General features: G+C 39.7%; 1 protein-coding gene across 1 annotated transcript in view; it reads right to left on the bottom strand.

Annotated features, from left to right (window-relative positions):
- The window catches only part of LOC102162044 (saccharopine dehydrogenase-like oxidoreductase), a 35,214-nt gene continuing 20,966 nt past the window's right edge, over nt 4,162-18,409 (bottom strand). Inside the window, exons 5-8 of the mRNA XM_021064265.1 lie at nt 13,617-13,747; nt 12,793-12,910; nt 11,352-11,471; nt 4,162-7,127 (exon numbers count right to left, since the gene is read on the bottom strand). Coding sequence (XP_020919924.1) covers nt 7,104-7,127; nt 11,352-11,471; nt 12,793-12,910; nt 13,617-13,747 — 393 coding nt within the window. The 3' untranslated portion in view covers nt 4,162-7,103. The remainder of the gene's footprint in view (nt 7,128-11,351; nt 11,472-12,792; nt 12,911-13,616; nt 13,748-18,409) is intronic.

Genomic DNA, 18,409 nt, shown 5'->3' with positions numbered 1-18,409 from the left:
AAGGACACTACAGAATGATCAAAGGATCAATCCAAGAAGATATAACAATTTGAAATACCTATGCACCCAACATAGGTTCACCACAATACATAAGGCAACTGCTAACAACCTTAAAGGAGAAATCAACAATAACACAATCATAGTGGGGGACTTTAACACCCCACTGACAGCAATGGACAGATCATCCAGACAGAAAATCAATAAGGAAACACAGGCCCTGCATAAAGCATTAGACCAGATGGACTTAATAGATATTTATAGGACATTCCATCCAAAACCAACAGAATACACGTTCTTCTCAAGGGCACACAGAACGTTCTCTAAGGTGGATCACATCCTGGCTACAAATCAAGCCTTGGTGACTTTAAGAAAATGGAAATCATATCAAGCATCTTTTCCAAGCACAACGCTATACGACTGGAAATCAACAACAAGAAAAAACTGCAAAAAACAAAATACATGGAGACTCAACAACATGCTACTACTCCACAATCAAATGGATCACTGAATAAATCAAGGAGGAAATTAAAAATATCTAGAAGCAAATGACAACAAAGACACAACACTCCAAAACCTATGGGATGCAGCAAAAGCAGGTCTAAGAGGAAAGTTTATAGCAATACAAGCTGATCTCAGAAAATACAAAACAACCAGAAAACTATTAACAAAATGTACACACCTATCAATATTACTTTAAATGTAAATAGATTAAATGCTCTAGTCAAAAGAATAGAGTGAGTGAATGGATACATAAACAAGACATGTGTGTATATATATATATATGTATATATAATATATATATATACACACACACATATATAGCCTACAAGAGACTTCAGCTATAAAGACACAGACTGAAAGTAAGGGAATGGAAAAGGTATTCTAGACAAAGGGAAATGAAAAGAAAGTGAGGTTAGCAATACTTACATCAGAGAAAACAGACTTTAAAACCAAGACTAGGAGTTCCTGTCATCACACAGTGGTTAACAAATCCGACTAGAACCATGAAGTTGCGGGTTTGATCTCTGCCCTTGCGCAGTGGGTTAACAATCTGGCATTGCCGTGAGCTGTGGTGTAGGTTGCCGACGCGGCTCGGATCCTGCATTGCTATGGCTCTGGCATAGGCCAGCAGCTACAAATCTGATTGGACCCCTAGCCTGGGAACCTCCATATGCCGCAGGAGCGGCCCAAGAAATGGCGCAGTGGAAAGGAATCCAACTAGTAACCATGAGGTTGCGGGATTCGATCCCCAGCCTCACTCAATGGGTTAAGGATCCAGTGTTGCCATGAGCTGTGGTGTAGGTTGCAGATGCGGCTTGGATCTGGTGTTGTTGTGGCTGTGGTGTAGGCCGGTGGCTACAGCTCCCATTAGACCCTAGCCTGGAAACCTTCATTATGTCGTTTGTGTGGCCCCAAAACCAAAAAGGTAAATAAAACCAAGGCTGTAACAAGATACAACGATGGATATTACTAATTATAAAGGGAGCAATCCAAAAGGAAGATACCAAAACAACTGTAAAGATATAGGTACCCAACATAGGCGCCCCCAAATACATGAAACAAATCTCAACAAACACACAAGGAGAAATTGATGGTAAACAATTAGACTAAGGGACTTTAACACCTCACTGACATCAATGAACAGATCACCCAAACAGAAAATCAGGATGGAAATACTGACCTTAAATGACACAGAAGACATTGATGAACTCAAGAGATACATATACAAAGCATTTCATCCCAAAGCATCCAAATACACATTCTTTTCAAGTGCACATGGATAGTCTCCAGGGCAGATCACATACTAGGCCACATAACAAGCCTTGGTAAATGTAAGAAAACTGAAATCACATCAAGCATCTTTCTGACCAGAACACTAGGAGACTCGAAATCAACTCTCAGGGAAAAAACTGCAAAAATCAAACAGGTGGAGGATACACAACATGTTACTAAACAACTAATGGATCACCAAAGAAAGGGAATATCAAAAAATACCTGGAGGCAAAAGAAAATGGAAACACAACCATCCAAAATCTATAGGACGAAAGAAAAGTAATTCTAAGGGGGAAGCTTATAGGAATACAAGCACCCTCGGGAAACAAACAAAAATCTAAAATAAGCAACCTCACTTTGTACCTAAATGAACTAGACAATTAAGAATAAATGAACGCCAAAGTTAGCAGAAGAAAAAATCACAAGGATCAGAGAAGAAATAAGTGAAACAGATACTCCAACAATGATAGAAAAGATCAATGGAACTAAGACCTGGTTCCTTGGGTACACAAAATTGATAAACTTTAGGCCAGACTCATCAAGAAAGAAAGAGAGAAAATAACTACAATCAGAACTGAAGAAGACATTCCAAGTGACATCACAGAAAGACAAAGTATCATAGAAGATATTAGAAACAATTTTATGTGAATAAAATGGAGAACATAAAAGAAATGGATGAACTTCTAGAAATGTTCAATCTCCCAACACAGATTCAGGAAAAATAGAAAATATGAACAGACTGATTACCAGGAATGAAACTGAATCAATAATTTTAAAACCCCTCAATTCCCAATAAACAAAAGTCCAGCACCAAAGAGTGTCTGTCACAGGTGAATTCTACCAAACATTTAAGGAAGAGTTGAGAGTTCCCTTTGGGGCTCAATGGCTGGGAAACCTGACGAGCATCTATGAGGTAGTGGTTTGATCCATGGCCTCACTTAGTGGGGTTAAGGACCCGGAGTTGCCATGAGCAGTGGTGTGGGTTGCAGACATGGCTCGGATCCCACATTGCTGTGGCTGTGGCAATGGCCGCTGGCTGCAGCTCCAATTGGACCCCTAGCCTGGGAACCTCTATATGCCATGGGTGACGCCCTAAAAAGACAAAAACACAGAAAATAAGTAAATAATAAATATCAAGAAGCGTTTATGCCTATCATTCTCAACTATTCAAAAAAACTGCAGAGGAAGAACTGCTTCCAAAGTCATTTTATGAACCTCCATCTCCCTGACACCAATACCAAAGACATTACCAAAAAAAAAAAAAAAAAAAAAAAAAGGAAAATTACAGGCCAATGTATCACTGACGAACACAGATGCAAAATGTCCTCAACCAAATATTAACAAACTGAATTTAACAATACATTAAGAGATGAATAACTGATAACCATGAATCAATCATCGTGATACAAATTAAGAAACAGAAGTTTAAAAACTGCATGATCTTCTCGGAGTTTCCACTGTGGCACGGTGGGTTAAGAATCCAAATGCAGCAGCTTGGATTGCTGTGGAGGGATAGGTTCTATCCCCGGCCTGGTGCAGTGGTGTTAAAGGATCTAGCCTTGCTGCAGATTTGGCACAGGTCACAGCTGCAGCCTGGATCCAATCCCTGGCCCGGGAACTTCCATATGTCATGCATATTGCCATAAAAAAGTCATATGATCATCTCAATGGATGCAGAAAAACTTTTAAGAAAATTCAACATTCATTCATGACAGAAACTCTCAACAAAGTGGGTTTGTTGCGAGGAACATACTTCAACACAATAAAGGCCGTATATGTCAAGCTCACAGCTAACACTCAATGGTGAAAAGGCATTTCCTCCAAGATCACAAATAAGACAAGAGTGCCCATTCCTGCCACTTATGATCAACATAGTACTAGAAGTCCTAGCCACAACAATTAGACAAGAAAAAGTAATAAAAGTAAACTAAATTGGAAAGGAAGACGCAAAACTGCCACTGTCTGTAGAGGTCACAATACTATAGAGAGAAGATCCTAAAGATGCAAAATAAAAAAACCTATTAAAAACTAATAAATGAATTCAGTAGAGTTGCAGGATACAATATAAAGTTAATATACAGAAATCTGCTATATTTCTATACACTCACAACAAACTATTAGCAAAAGAAATTAAGAAAACAATCTCATTGACCACTGCATCAAAAGGAATACTACCTAGGAATAAATCTAAACAAGGAGGTAAAATAATTGTCCTCAAAAAATTATAAGATATTTATGAAAGAAACTAAAGACAATGCATGGAAATATATACCATGCTCTGTGATTGTAAAAATTAATACTGTTTAAAATGACCATACTACCCCAGGCAACATATAGAATCAATGTAATTCCTATCAAAACACTAATGGTATTTTTCACAGACCTCAAATAGCCAAAGAATCCTGTGAAAGAACAAAGCTAGAGTATCATCTTCCCTAATTTCAAACTATACTGCAAAGGCCCAGTAATCAAAACACTATGGTACTGGCACCAAAAAACTGACACACAGATCAACAGAGCAAAAGAGAGATCTCAGAAATAATTTCACACGCACATGTTCAATTACTCTATGACAAAGGAGGCAAGAATATACAATAGGAAAGACACCCTCCTTGATAAATTGTGCTGGAAAAACTGGAAACACATACATGCAAAAAAAAAATCAAACTGGACTGCTGTCTCACATCACATACAAAAATAAACTCGAAAAAGTATTTAAAAACTTCAATGTAATACATGAACCCATGAAACTCCCTAGAATAAAACATAGGTAGTATGCTCTTTGACATTGGTCTTAGCAATATTTTAGTGGATATGTCTCCTCAGCCAAGGAAAACAAAAGCAAAAATAAACAATTCAGACTACATTAAACTAAAAAGCTTTTGCAGTGAAGGAAACTATCAACAAACAGAACAGACTGCCTACTGAAAGGAAGAGGACATGTTCAAACAATCTATCTAATATGGGGTTAAGACCTAAAACACAAAGAACGCATACAACTCAACATCAACAAAACCCCAAAGAAATTAATTAAAACTGGGCAGTGGAGATGAATAGATATTGTTCCAATAGAGACAGACATGAAAATACACTCAATATCAATCATCATTAGATAAATGTAAAATAAAACCCTAATGAGAAAGCACCTCACACCCATCAGAATGACTGTCATCAAAAAGAACAAATAAATGTTATTGGTGATGTGAAGAAAAGGGAACCTTCATCCTGGCACGAAAAGCAGACACATCATCAGAGAAATGCACATCAAAACCATAATGAGATATCACCTCACAACCATCAGAATGACCATTATCAAAAAGAACAGATACATGTTGGTGATGTGGACAAAAGGGAACCCTCCTGCACTGCTGGAAGGCAGGGAAACTGATACAGCCACTATGGAAGACAGTAAAACAGAACTACCATGTGATCCACCAAGTCCACTTCTGGACATCTATTTGAAGAAAACAAACTCTAATTTGGAAAAATATATGCATCCCCCATGGTCACTGCAGCATGCCTTGCAATAGCCAAGGCATGGAAACCACCTAAATGTCCACAGATGGATAAAGAAAATGTGGGGTGTGTACACACACGTGATGGAACAGTATTCAGCCATAAAACGAAAGATATCCTGCCATCTGGGACAACATGGATAGACTGCAAGGGCACTATTCAAAGTGAACCAAGACTGAGTATGACCTTGTTCATATATGAAGGTCATATATACAGTGAACAGAATGGTGGTTGCCAGAGGCCGGGGAAAGGGGTGGAAGACATGATTGAACTGGATTGTTTTTCCAGTTTAAATAAATGCAGTAAAATATTATTTGAAGAAAAAATAAAGATAAGAGCTTTTCAATACATTTACCAACACTAAGGGACTATTATTGAAAAAGAGCAGTAAATTCAGCTACTCATGTATGTCCAAGGCCATATGCTCTCAAGGGCCAATACTAAAGAAGATGAATTTCCAATAAAAAATAGGAGGAAATCAAATTGGTGAAGTTGCACAAAAGAAACCAAGTGTATTTCCTTACTGTAAAGGTATCTGGTAGCTTTTTCAGGCATGACTGATTTTCCTTCCCATTTCCCTCACTTCATCCCACAACATGTAGCCTTATCTAAGCATTAAATTATACAGTGTGAGTTCATGAGATCTGAGCAGAGATTTTTTTTTTTTTTTTTTTTTTTTTTTTTTTTTGGCGGCACCAGAGGCATACAAAAGTTCCTGGGCCAGGGATCAAAACCATGTCACAGCAGTGACAACATCGGATCCTCAACCAATAGGCCCCTGGGGAACTCCATAAGCAGAGATGATCTTAAAAGAATGGGATGGCATCCACGCCTTTCAAGGCTGACTGTCCACTATATACTAGACTTCTCAGAATGAGTGTTGGTCAGCCTGTGAAGTAGAGAAAAAAGAGCGGGGTAAGAGCAGAGAAGAAAGGAAAAGAGGAAAGGAAAATGGAGAGAACTTGTTGGTTTTTCCTGTCCAAAGATGGTCTAAGAAAGAGGATAACTCCACCAGGCCAAGAACTGTAGTCCATCTGTTGGGAAGACTGATTAAAAAAAAAAATACATGTCTTCTGTAATTTGCTTAAATGGAGAGAATAAGTAAGTAAGACAATGCCTTGTCCTGAAATTATCCTACCTAACAGATATATTTCTGATTAAGGTAATGAACTGTACTCTGATTTGTATGCCTCAGACTCTTGTCTGTGTACACACACACACCCCAAATCTTCTTCAACAAATTGTCTGTGGATGGGCACTTGGGTTGTTGGTTTCCTTGCCTTGGCTATTGTAAATAGTACTGCTATGAATACGGAAGGACATTTATCCTTTCAAATTAGAGTTTTCCTCTGTTTTGGATGTATGCCCAAGAAAGGGATTGATGGATCACAAGGCAGCTCTGTTTTTAGTTTTTAAAGGAAGTTCCAAAGTGTTTTCCAAAGGGGCTGCACAAATTTCATCTACATTCTTACCCACTAACAGTGTAGAAGGGTTCTCTTTGCTACGTACCCTCTCCAGCATTTATTATTGGCAGATTGTTTGATGACAGCTCTTCTGACTGTGGTCATGCATTACCGTGGTCTTGATTTGCACTTCTCTAATCATTAGTGATGTTGAGCATCTTTTTCATTTTCCTGTTGGCCATGGGTATGACGTCGTTGAAGAAATGTCTATTTAGGTATTCTGCCCATTTTTTGGATTGGGTTGTTTTTCTGCTATTGAATTGCATGAGCTGTCTGTATATTCTGGACATTAGCCCCTTCTTGGCTGCATTGTTTGCAGTGTAATTTTCTCTCAGTCCGTGGGTTGTTCTTTCATTTTGTTGATGGTTTCCTTTGCTGTGCAAAAGGTTTTAAGTTGAATTAGGTCCCATTTGTTTATTTTTACTTTTATTATTATTTTCTTTACCTTGGAATACAGATCTAAGAAAATATTGCTATGACTTATGTCCAAGAATGCTTTGCCTATGTTTTCTTGCATGAGTTTTATGGCATCATGTCTCACATCTAGGTCTTTAAACCATTTTGAGTGTATTTTTGTATATGACATGAAGGACTCATTTCATTGACACACAATGTTCCCCAACTTTCCCAATGCCACCTGTTAAAGAAACTGTCTTTTCTCCATCATACGTATCTTGCCTCCTTTGTCACAGATTAATTGACCATAGATGTGTAGTTTTATTTCTGGGCTCTCTAGTCTGCTCCACTGACAGGCCTGTTTTTGCATCCATATCACACTGCTTTGATTACCATGGCTTTGTAGTATTGCCTAAAATCTGGGAGAGTTATGCCCTCCAGCTTTGTATTTTTCCTCAGGATTGAGAACAATGGCATTAAATCTATAGATTGTTTTGGATGCTATAACCATTTTTACAATATTAATTTTTCCATCTAAGAGCATGGGATATCTTTGCAAGGATCATCCTCAATTTATTTTATCAATGTCTTATAGTTTGTAGCATATAGCTCTTTAATTTCCTTGGCTAATTTTATTTTATGCTATTTTTTGTTTGTTTGTTTTTTAGGGCTGCACCCACGGCATATGGAAATTCCCAGGCTAGGGGTCACATTGGAGCTACAGCTGCCGGCCTGTGCCACAGCCACAGCAATGCAGAATCCGAGCCATATCTGTGCCCTACACCACAGCACATGGAAACACCAGATCCTTAACCCACTGAGCGAGGCCAGGGATAGAACCCGCAAGCTCCATGTTCCCACTGCACCATGATTTGTTTCCGCTGCACCATGATTTGTTTCCGCTGCACCATGATGGGAACTCCTTCTTGGCTAATTTTATTCCTAGGTATTCCATTCCATTCCACTCCACTCCATTCCAGTACCAGCTGCCCCAGCAGCATGCAGAAGTTCCTGGGCCAGGAATCAAATGTGCAACACAGCAATGACCCAAGCTATAGCAGTGACAATGCTGGATCCTTAATCTGCTGTGCCACCAGGAACTCCTTGGACACGATTTTAAATGGGGTTTATTTTTTTACTTTCTTTTTTCTCATATTTCATTTTTAGGGTAAACATATGCAACAGGTTTCTGTTTGCTAATCTTTTACCCTGCTACCTTGCTGAATTATTCTATTAGTTCTAATAGTTTTCGTGTGGAGTCTTTAGGGTTTTCTATACAGACTATCATGTCTTCACTTTTACCTCTTCTCTTCCAATTTGGATACCTTTTGTTTCTTATTTTTGGTCTGACTGCAGTGGCTAGGACTTCCAAAACTATGTTGACCAGAACTGGTGAGAGTGGGCATCCGTGTCTCATTCCTGAACTCAGCAGGACACTTTTCACTGCTGAGTATTATGTTGGCTATGGGCAGTAAGTGGCTTTTATGATGTTGAGATGTGTTCCCTCTATGCCCAGTTTGGTGAGAGTTTTTCTCATGAGTGGATGATGGATTTCAACAAATACTTTTCCTGCATCTATGGAGATGACCATGTGTTTTCGGATTCTCTTTTGCTAAGGTGGTGTATCACCTTGATTGATCTGCAAATGTTGAACCATCCTTGGGAACAGGGTCAGGTTTGTGCACTGATTTCTTATACAGCAGTGGGGAAATGAAATAGACTGGTAACACAGGAAGGCTATGAACAATTCAGCTAAGAGATAAGGGCCTTCACTATTGGCAGACTGAAAAGACAGCCTCACGGAGTGGGAGAAAATATATTCAAATCACATATCTGATAAGGGATTAATATGCACAATATATAGAGAACTTGTCAAACTCAACAATATAAGGAAAAAATGGGCAGGAGACTTGCTTATACATTTCTCTAAAGAAGATATGCAAATGACCACTAGGAACATGAAAAGAAGTTTGACATCACTAATAACTGGGAAACTTCAAATCAAAACAAAAATGAGGTATCCCCTCACACTTATCAGGACGGATACCTTAAAAAAAAAAAAAAAAAAAAAAAGAGGAAATAACCAGTGCTAAGGATGTGGAGAAACTGGAACCTTTGTGCACAGTTGGTGGGAATATAAGATGGTACAGCTAGGGTGGAAAACAGCTTGGTGGTTCCTCAAAAAATTAAAAGTAGAATTACCATAGGACCCAGAAATTGCACTTCTGGGATATACCCTAAAGAATTTTTTTTTTTGTCTTTTTAGGGCTGCACCCACGGCACATGGAGGTTCCCAGGCTAGGGGTCTAATCGGAGCTGTAGCTGCCGGCCTACACCACAGCCACAGCAACGCCAGATCCAAGCTGCATCTGTGACCTACACCAAAACTCATGGCAATGCCACATCCTTAACCCACTGAGTGAGGCCAGGGATCAAGCCTGCGTCCTCATGGATGCTAGTCAGTTTCATTTCCACAGAGCCATGCCCTACCCTAAAGAATTGAAAGTAGGGACTCAAAGATAATCTGCACACCCAATTTCATAAAGGTATTCAAAATAGACAAAAGGTGGAAATAACCCAAGGGTCTATGGACAGTTGAATGGGTAAGCAAAATATGGTATATACAACCAGCCCACCACATCCATGATTTCTGTGTCCCATAGATTCATCAATTGCAAATCAAAATTATTCAGAAAAAAATTCCAGAAAGTTCCAAACAGCAAAACATTTTTTCAAAGAGCAAAACTTGAATCTGCCTCATGCCACCCACACAGCCTTTACAGTTATTTACATATCATTTACATATGCATTATAAAGTAATATAGAGATGATTTAAAGGACACAGGACAATGTCCACTGGTTAAATGCAAATACTGCGCCATTTTATATAAGGGATATTGAGCATTGCAAATTTTGGTATTTGCGGGTGGGGGGGTTCTGGAACCAAGTCCCTGCATATACTGAAAAAACAACCATATATAATGGAATACTATTTGGCTGCAATAAGAAAGGAAATTCTGACACATGCCACAACATGGATGAAGTCTGAGGACATTACGTTATGCAAAATAATCTCATCAAAAGGACAAGTACTGCATGATTCCACTCATGAAGTATTTAGTGTGGTCAAATTCATACAGACAAAGTAGAGTGGTCTTTGCCAGGAACTGTGGGGGAAAAAAAGGGAAAGGAGAGTTGTTTCTTAATGAGTATAAAGCTTCAGTTTTGCAAGATGAAAGAATTCTGGAATTGGATGGTGGTGATGGCTGTGTAACAATATGAATGTATTTGATACCACTGATGCTTAAAAATGGTGAAAATGATAGATTTCATGTCATGTGTATTTTCCCACATTAGGAGCGGGAGCGAGAGAAAGAGGAAGAGAGAGACAAGAGCCTGAACTAAGACAGTTGTGATGTGTTTGGAGAAAAATCTAGAAGGATGCATACATTCATGACTGGGTAGATGACAGTGGCACCAACTGAGATGGAACACAGAGAAAGAAGAAGAGTGTTTGGTGGAAAGAAGTTCAGATTTTTGACACATTAAATTTGAAGTGCCTGAAGCAGTCATATTGTTGAGGATACCGGACAGAAGTAATTCACTTTCCAACAGAGATCCAGGGTGTGTGGAAGCAGAAAGGGAAGGTGTGTGGGGGAGGGAGAGAGAGGAGGTAAAAAGGAGGAAAAAAAATGGAAAAGTAAAAATATGTGAAATCTCTATGAAGGGAAGAGAATATAATTTCTGGAGCCAGACAGCTGGGCTCTCATCCTAGGCTGGCCATTTACCCATCCTAGGACTTTGGCAAATTTCTTGGCCTCTCTGTGACTCATTTTCCTCATCTGTAAAACAGAGATAACACCTACCCTAAGGAGTGTTAGAAAAGATAAAGTAATGTAATTTATGGAAAGAATGTAAAAAAAGTACCTGAAACACAGTAAGTGCTTCATCAAGTCTTAACTATTATTTTCATGGCACTGAGGAAAAGTAAAAATAAAATAAAGAAAAATACTTTAGAGACCTGGAAACAAAGGAAAGGGTTACCTATTTTTGTGTTGGGCCTTGTTTTGAAAAATAACCAAAGGAAAAGAGCCATGGGAACTAAAGGGAAAAACAAAACAAACAAACAAAACCTTCAGTGATGTTTTTGAAAATTCATGGAAAATATTTCTAAAGGTCTAATTTCATAAAAATATTACTTACCTTTATAAGAAGTGGCCTTCCAATGCCAAACCTCACAAAGAATAAAAAAAACAGTCCAGCAAACATCAGCCTAATAATAGAGGTGATGCCTCCCATAGTTACATAAGCAGCATACTGAACCTAAATGAAGAATAGAAAGCCAGGATGTCACTCCCTCTGTTCTTAGACCAAGTCACCATAAAGAATGTGAGCTACTTCCAACTTACTCCCTAGTCATAAATACCAAACAAAAGCAGTTTCCATTTTATGAATGTGTTATGTTCTAAAAGCTTGTTCAGAAACCAGACACTGAGAAGACAGTTTAAAAAAGAAATTGTAATTAGTTCCCCCTACTTGAACACAGAAGTCCACATAATCTCTGTAGGAAAAGTCCGTAATAATACACTTCAGATTAACAATAAGACATTAGAAAGTGAAGACTCCACTTACAACCTTTAATGACCAAATACTCTTTTTTTCTAAAAGAAAAAAAAACCCGAGATCGCTTCCTCTTCAGGTCTCAGCAGTGGGAGTAATTACTGCCTTAATCAAACAGAAGTAGGATGGTACTCCAGAGGTATCAAGGAGAGAAGAGGGAAGAACCCAGACATCTCCATAAGCAAGAGAGAGAGGATTCTAGCAGCCGAAACTCTTAATAGGACGACCGGGTGCTCACGACACCACGATTTCCCGCACTGAACTTGCTCTGTTGTATTACATGAAAAAGGTATTCAAGATTTACAAGGAGATCCTGCTGAAGAGCATTGAGAACTTTGTCTAGATACTCATGTCGCAACAGAACAAAGGGTGGGGAAAAAATGTAATTGTAATGTATGCATGTAAGGATAACTTGATCCCCTTGCTGTACAGTGGGAAAATAAATACATAAATAAATAAATAAATAAATAAATAAATAAATAAATAAATAAAAAGGTATTCAGCAGAATTTCCTTTGTGGCTCAGTGGGTTACAAACTTGATGAGTATCCATGAGGATGCAGGTTCGATCCCTGGCCTTGTTCAGTGGGTTGAGGACTGGCCTTGCCGTCAGCTGTGGTGTGGGTCACAGATGAGGCTTGGAGCTAATGTTGCATTGCTGTGGCTGTGGTGTAGGCCGGCAGCTGTAGCTCTGATTTGACCCCTAGCCTGGGAACCTCCATATACCACAGATGCGGCCCTAAAAAGACCCAAAAAAAACCCAAAACAGAAACAAAAAAAGGTATTCAGCAGGCCAGATTTGAATTATGGGAGGAGGCTATTACCAACCCCATAAAATACAAAATACTTTATATACTACTAATTCTTTATGCTTCCAGGAAATGAAACATGTAGGATTTAGCTCCTATTTTTTTGTTTGTTTGTTTGTTTTTGCTTTATAAACATAAAAATCCTCAATAAACTGACAGGGGAACTGAAACAAACATAGACTATCCTTTATTAAAAAGTAAGTCATGTACACTTACAGGTGACTGCTCTAAATTTTCATGCAAGTAACACTGAGTCCGCTTCACAACAGACACATCTGCTCCCAGGAATGGAATGGAATAACTGTTGAGTTCTCTGCAGTAAGAAACTGGCCACCTGCAAGACAGACCCATGTTGCAACTTCTCCATTTATAGTGACCACAATTGAATTGGTTTATTTATGAATAAAAATCTTAACCTTTCTTAAAGCAGTTAATAACAACAATGAAGACAGTAGACCTGCTCTTAATTCAAACTACTTCAGTATTTGTCCTTTGTCCTCTACAATGACATCCAAACACGTGACAAGGTGTAAAAATGAAGCAGGCTTCACACCATGGGCTCTTAACATGTAGAGTTTAACCACGTTTTATACCCCATCAATTTCCCTAGACAATGCTCAAAGGAAAACGCATTTCAACAGCCAGACTCTGAGTTTAGAGTTCTCACATACAAATACTATTAAAAGGTTGACTGATTCATGTCCATAAGATCATCACCTTTTTACTGCATAAAATTTAATTGATGTTTAATTTTGATATTGGTAGTGAAGGGTCATAAAACCACTTTTTCCTCAGAATCCCTGTTTATTATTATATATGAAGTACTTAAATCTTGGGGTAACATATCAATTGTACTTTATTGAAATGTGAACACATAAAAGAGTATCTGAAACAGAGGAAGTGTTTCATCAAGTCTTAGCTATCCTGAGCTCATGATAAAAAAAATCTCCAGGCTTTTCTTAGCACCATGTGCTATTAACAGCCAGATCAACAACAACATGCTGCAATAAACTGAAGAATAGATTTTTGAGATAATATACCTTCTTTTCAGTTTTGGACCAACAACTGGGACAGGCTTCAGATGTGATTCATTTCGTAGTTTTTTCAACTGACTCTTATCTGCAAAATCATAAGCTGCTGACTTCCAGGTACCATCATGAATGCACAACCCCTGATGAAATAATTCAAGAGTTAAAGTAACATGTCTTAAGGGATAATTATTAAATATAAAACCGAGTAACTTATAACTGATACGAAGAACACTTTGCCTCTATTTGAGCAGACACAGTCCCTCTTTAATAGCCTTGAGATGTAGTCTCACAACTGGCTAGGCAACAGTAACACTCATTAGTTTGACCATATTCACTATTGATACTCGGTTTACAGTCTACGTATTTACAACATATGCCCTTTCTTCTTTCCTCCTACCTTTATGTTCTTTTTAATAAGCCAGTGAGTTTCACTTCATCCCCTTCACTCAACTAATTAGCACTGATTGCTTTAAGCAGAATAAAAGAAACAATAAAACCACCAGAAGATTCAGCTTTTCGTATCAGAGCTTTGATGACACTTCTGAAAGCAGAGACATCAACCGAATTTCCATGTTGGTGCGGATTAAGTTCTTCTGCTTTGTTAAAACTAAAAGTCTGAAGAGTTGGATTTATGAAACTATCCTAAATCTGCCCCTATCTAATAGGACCTTTTACAAAGATTTCCAAAATACAGGAGAAAAGTTTTTTAAAAACCTACAAATATCTTTTTAGACAAATAAGCCATCAAAAAGGCAAAACTTACATTATACTCCAAAAAAAATCTCTATTTCATTGAAAAATAGAAAAGTGCATGACATAAATGTATAATTTAATGAAATTATGATGCAAACATCTATAGAAGCCCAAAGGCCCTCCTTCTGTCTTGTCTTTGTGGGAATCAAGAAAAAGTTTTGCTTTTTTTGTTAGTATTTTACCACCTAAGTAAGTATTCATTCCTATACAGTACAGTGAGTTTTGCTGCTTCTAAATTTTACAGAAATGGAATTGTACAGTGTATATGCCTTGAGTTTGGCTTCTTTTGTTCAAAATTATGACGTCAGGATTCATTATGTGTTAGAAGCACCTCCTACTCTACAGCTGACCTTCTTTCCTTTTTTTTTTTTTTTTTTTTTGTCTTTTGACAGCTCCCCCTGCGGCATATGGAGGTTCCCAGGCTAGGGGTCCAATCAGAGCTGTAGGTGCCAGCCTATGCCAGAGCCATAGCAACATCAGATCTGAGCCACGTCTTTGATCTGCACAATAGCTCATGGCAACGCCAGATCCTTAACCCACTGAGCAAGGCCAGGGATCGAACCCACATCCTCAGTGATACTAGTTGGGTTCGCTGACCACTGAGCCATGACGGGAACTGTGATCTTTCCATGTTCTTAATGGTGTCTTTTGATAAACAGACATCCTCAATCTTAAATTTTAAATGTATACAAATGTATTACTTTTTCTTTATATTTAATGCTTACTGTGTTTTGGTTTTTGTTATAAGCAACCATTCCTTGTACGGCATGGTGAATATAGTTAATACTACATAGCATATGAGAAATTGGCTGAGATGATTTCAAAAGTTCTCATCCCAAGAAAAAATGTTACAGCTAAGTATGGTGATGGATGCTAACCAATGGTGATTATTTTGTAATATATACAAATACAGAATCCTTATGCTGGACACCTGAATAGTATAATGTTATATGTCAACTATACCTCAATAAAAATAAATTAATAAAATAAAATGTATTTCAGGGGAAAAAAATAAGGCATTCCTAACCTTGAGGCCATGAAATATGTCATCTTCCAAAACCTTACTGTTTTGCCTTATGCATTTATAATACACCTAAACTTAATTTTTGCATATAATGCAATATACGAATCCAATTTCACTGATTTTCCAGACTCATCACCTCCTGAAAAGACCCTTTAACAGAAATCAAGTGCTCATATACACACAAACTACTCTGAGCTCTTTATCCCGTTCCACTGGCCTGTCACTATTTCCCTGCCAACGTAACACACAGACTTAATAATAAGTCTTCATATTTGAGAGCATCTTTCCACTTTCTCCTTTAAGAAAGTCTTGGCTATTCCAGGATTTCCCGTCGTGGCTCAGAGGTAACGAATGAGGTGGAACCATGAGGTGGCGGGTTCAATCCCTGGCCTTGCTCAGTGGGTTAATGATTTAGCGTTGCAGTGAGCTGTGGTGTAAGTCTCAGATGCAACTCAGATCTGATGTGACTGTGGCTGTGGTGTAGACGAGTGAGGCCAGGGATGAAAACTGCATCCTCATGAATACTAGTTGCGTTGTTACTGCTGAGCCACAATCTTCTATATCATTTCATATACAAACTCTGGTCATTGTTCCTAGGAAACCAAGGAGTTTCTGTTCTGGTGCAGTGGGTTAAGAATCTGAGTGTAGAAGCTTGGGTGCAGCAGAGGCGTAGGTAGCTTCAATCCCCAGCTATGCACAGTAGGTTAAAGGATCTAGCATTGCTGCAGCTTTGGCATCAACAGCAGCTGCAGCTCAGGCTCAATGCCTGGCACAGGAACTTCCGTATGCTCGTAGTGAGCCATAAAAACAAAACAAAACAAGGAGTTCCCATTGTGGTCATCGGATTAAGAACGCAGTGTAATGTCCGTGAGGATAGAGGTTTGATCCGTGGCCTTCCCATAGTCGGTTAAGGATATGGTGTGGTCACAAGCTCTGGAGTAGGTCACAGATGCAGCTTGGACTCCGTGTTGCTGTGCCTATGGTGTAGGCTGGCAGCTGAAGCTCCAACTGGCCCCTAGCCAGGGAACTTTCATATGCCACAGGCGTGGCCCTAAAAAGAAATCAAATAAAATGTGGTCCATTCCCAGAAATGAAACTATTTTATGTTCCTAAATAGACCATAAATTCAGTAAGATTACACTTCTACCATACATTCCTTCTACAGCTACAACTTCTAAGGCCAAGTGAGATACACAATAACTATTCAGTGCTTTGCAGTAAGGTGATAACTTTCTAGGCTGACAACACTCATCACGTAACAACAATAGATCCTTAACGTTAGGATAATGGTAACTCCGTCTAACATAATGAGTTAGGCAGGGATTTTAAACAAATTCTATCTTAAATCAAAATAATTCTCAACAGGGAAATCCCACTGTGGCTCAGCAAAACGATTCCAACTAGTACCCATGAGGATGTGGGTTCAATCCATAGCTTTGCTCAGGGGGCTAAGGAGGCAGTGTTACCATGACCTGAGGTGCAGATCGCAGACGTGGCTCAAATCTTGCATTGCTGTGGCTGTGGTGTATGCTGGCAGCTAGAGCTCTGATTCAACCCTTAGCCTGGGAACTTCCATATGCTGTACCTGCTGTCCTAAAAAAGCAAAATAATTCTCAGCAATCTTTACTTTTCAAAAATAAACACAGTGGGAGCTGGGATCAAGAAAGTGGAGGAGTAAGCAGTGGTGTTCACCATTTTCTACAAACACAGAAAAGAAAAACATCTACCTGTAGAATAATTCATGCAGAACATCTACAGAATGCCGGCAGAAGACCTTAAACCACCCAAAAGAGCAAGAAAGCCTCCACATAACTGGGTAGAACAAAAGGGAAGAAAAAAAAGGAGGGGAGAATCAGGATGGGATTAGCTCTCCTGAGAGGGAGCTAAGAAAGAAGAAAGGAACCCACACCCTGGGAAGCCACCTAACTGACAGGGAGATCAGCCAAGAGAGAGGGACCTCAGAGCCTCAGAGAAAAGCACAACAGCTGGACAGTGGAGGGCAAAGCAAAGAGAGAGAGCCACACAGACCAATGGTGCCACTGCCTAGGACACCACAGCCTGAGATGCTTGGAAAGCCGCTGGGCACTGAGACTCAGGCTCCAGAGGTCAGTACTGGGATGAGGACTAGGGTTGGCTGTGTAGAGACAGCCCAAGGGGGTAAGGAGCATGTGCAAAGGGCTAGGGAGAGGAGTGCCACAGCCAAGGGAACCCAGGAGGAGGTGTGGGACCACAGGAGAAGCAAGGCGCAATTGTTGGGGAGGTTGGGAGGAGGAGGGGTGAATCACCACAGGAGTATCTTTCTCTGCACACAAACGGACTCTCAAAGGGCAGGGTTATGGGCGGCGAGGCACCTGTTTGCGAGGGGTAGAGGTGACAGGCCCTTCTTACATGGGCTATGGGTGGTGGTGCTTCCTGTTCGGGCTACCTGCAACCGAGCACCTCTTGCATGGTCGACAGTCATCTCAGACTCCAGAGGCGGGCATGGCCCGCCACCACTAGGGATCTGTGAACAGACACCACCTATGGCCACAGTCACCTCAGAGGTCACCAAACAGAAGGGCACTGCAACCACAACCACCCATTGCTGCTCTCACACCCCTGGGAACCCACACATCTTGCCACTGCCACTGCCAAATACTCCAGGTGCCACCTACATCTGCCTGACAGTCACTGACACCACCAAGGTCCTGCAACTAGGAGCAGCCTGAGCCACCTTCCTGTGGGTCTTTGCCATTGTCAAGGGCCCAGTAACCAGGCACTGGCTACTAGCCCTGCCCACAGCCTCCATCTCCCTGGAAGCACACGAAGCACCGTATCAAGGGGATGATAGTCTGCACACACTAAGAAAGAGAGAGAAAGCATCCAAAAAAGCAGCCTGCACGCCAAAACTAAATCGTAAGCCCTCACAAGACACCCAGGGGCGTTCTTGCCTATGAAAAGCCCTCCGAGTCAACAGTAGTTGTTTTCCCGAAACTCACAGAATAAGGAAAATAGAAGCAAAATGAACCAGCTCAGGAACCATTCC

This window comes from Sus scrofa, chromosome 10 (genome assembly GCF_000003025.6).
Source record: "Sus scrofa isolate TJ Tabasco breed Duroc chromosome 10, Sscrofa11.1, whole genome shotgun sequence".
Classification (NCBI taxonomy): Eukaryota; Metazoa; Chordata; class Mammalia; order Artiodactyla; family Suidae; genus Sus; species Sus scrofa.
This window is presented reverse-complemented; position numbering and strand designations above follow the sequence as displayed.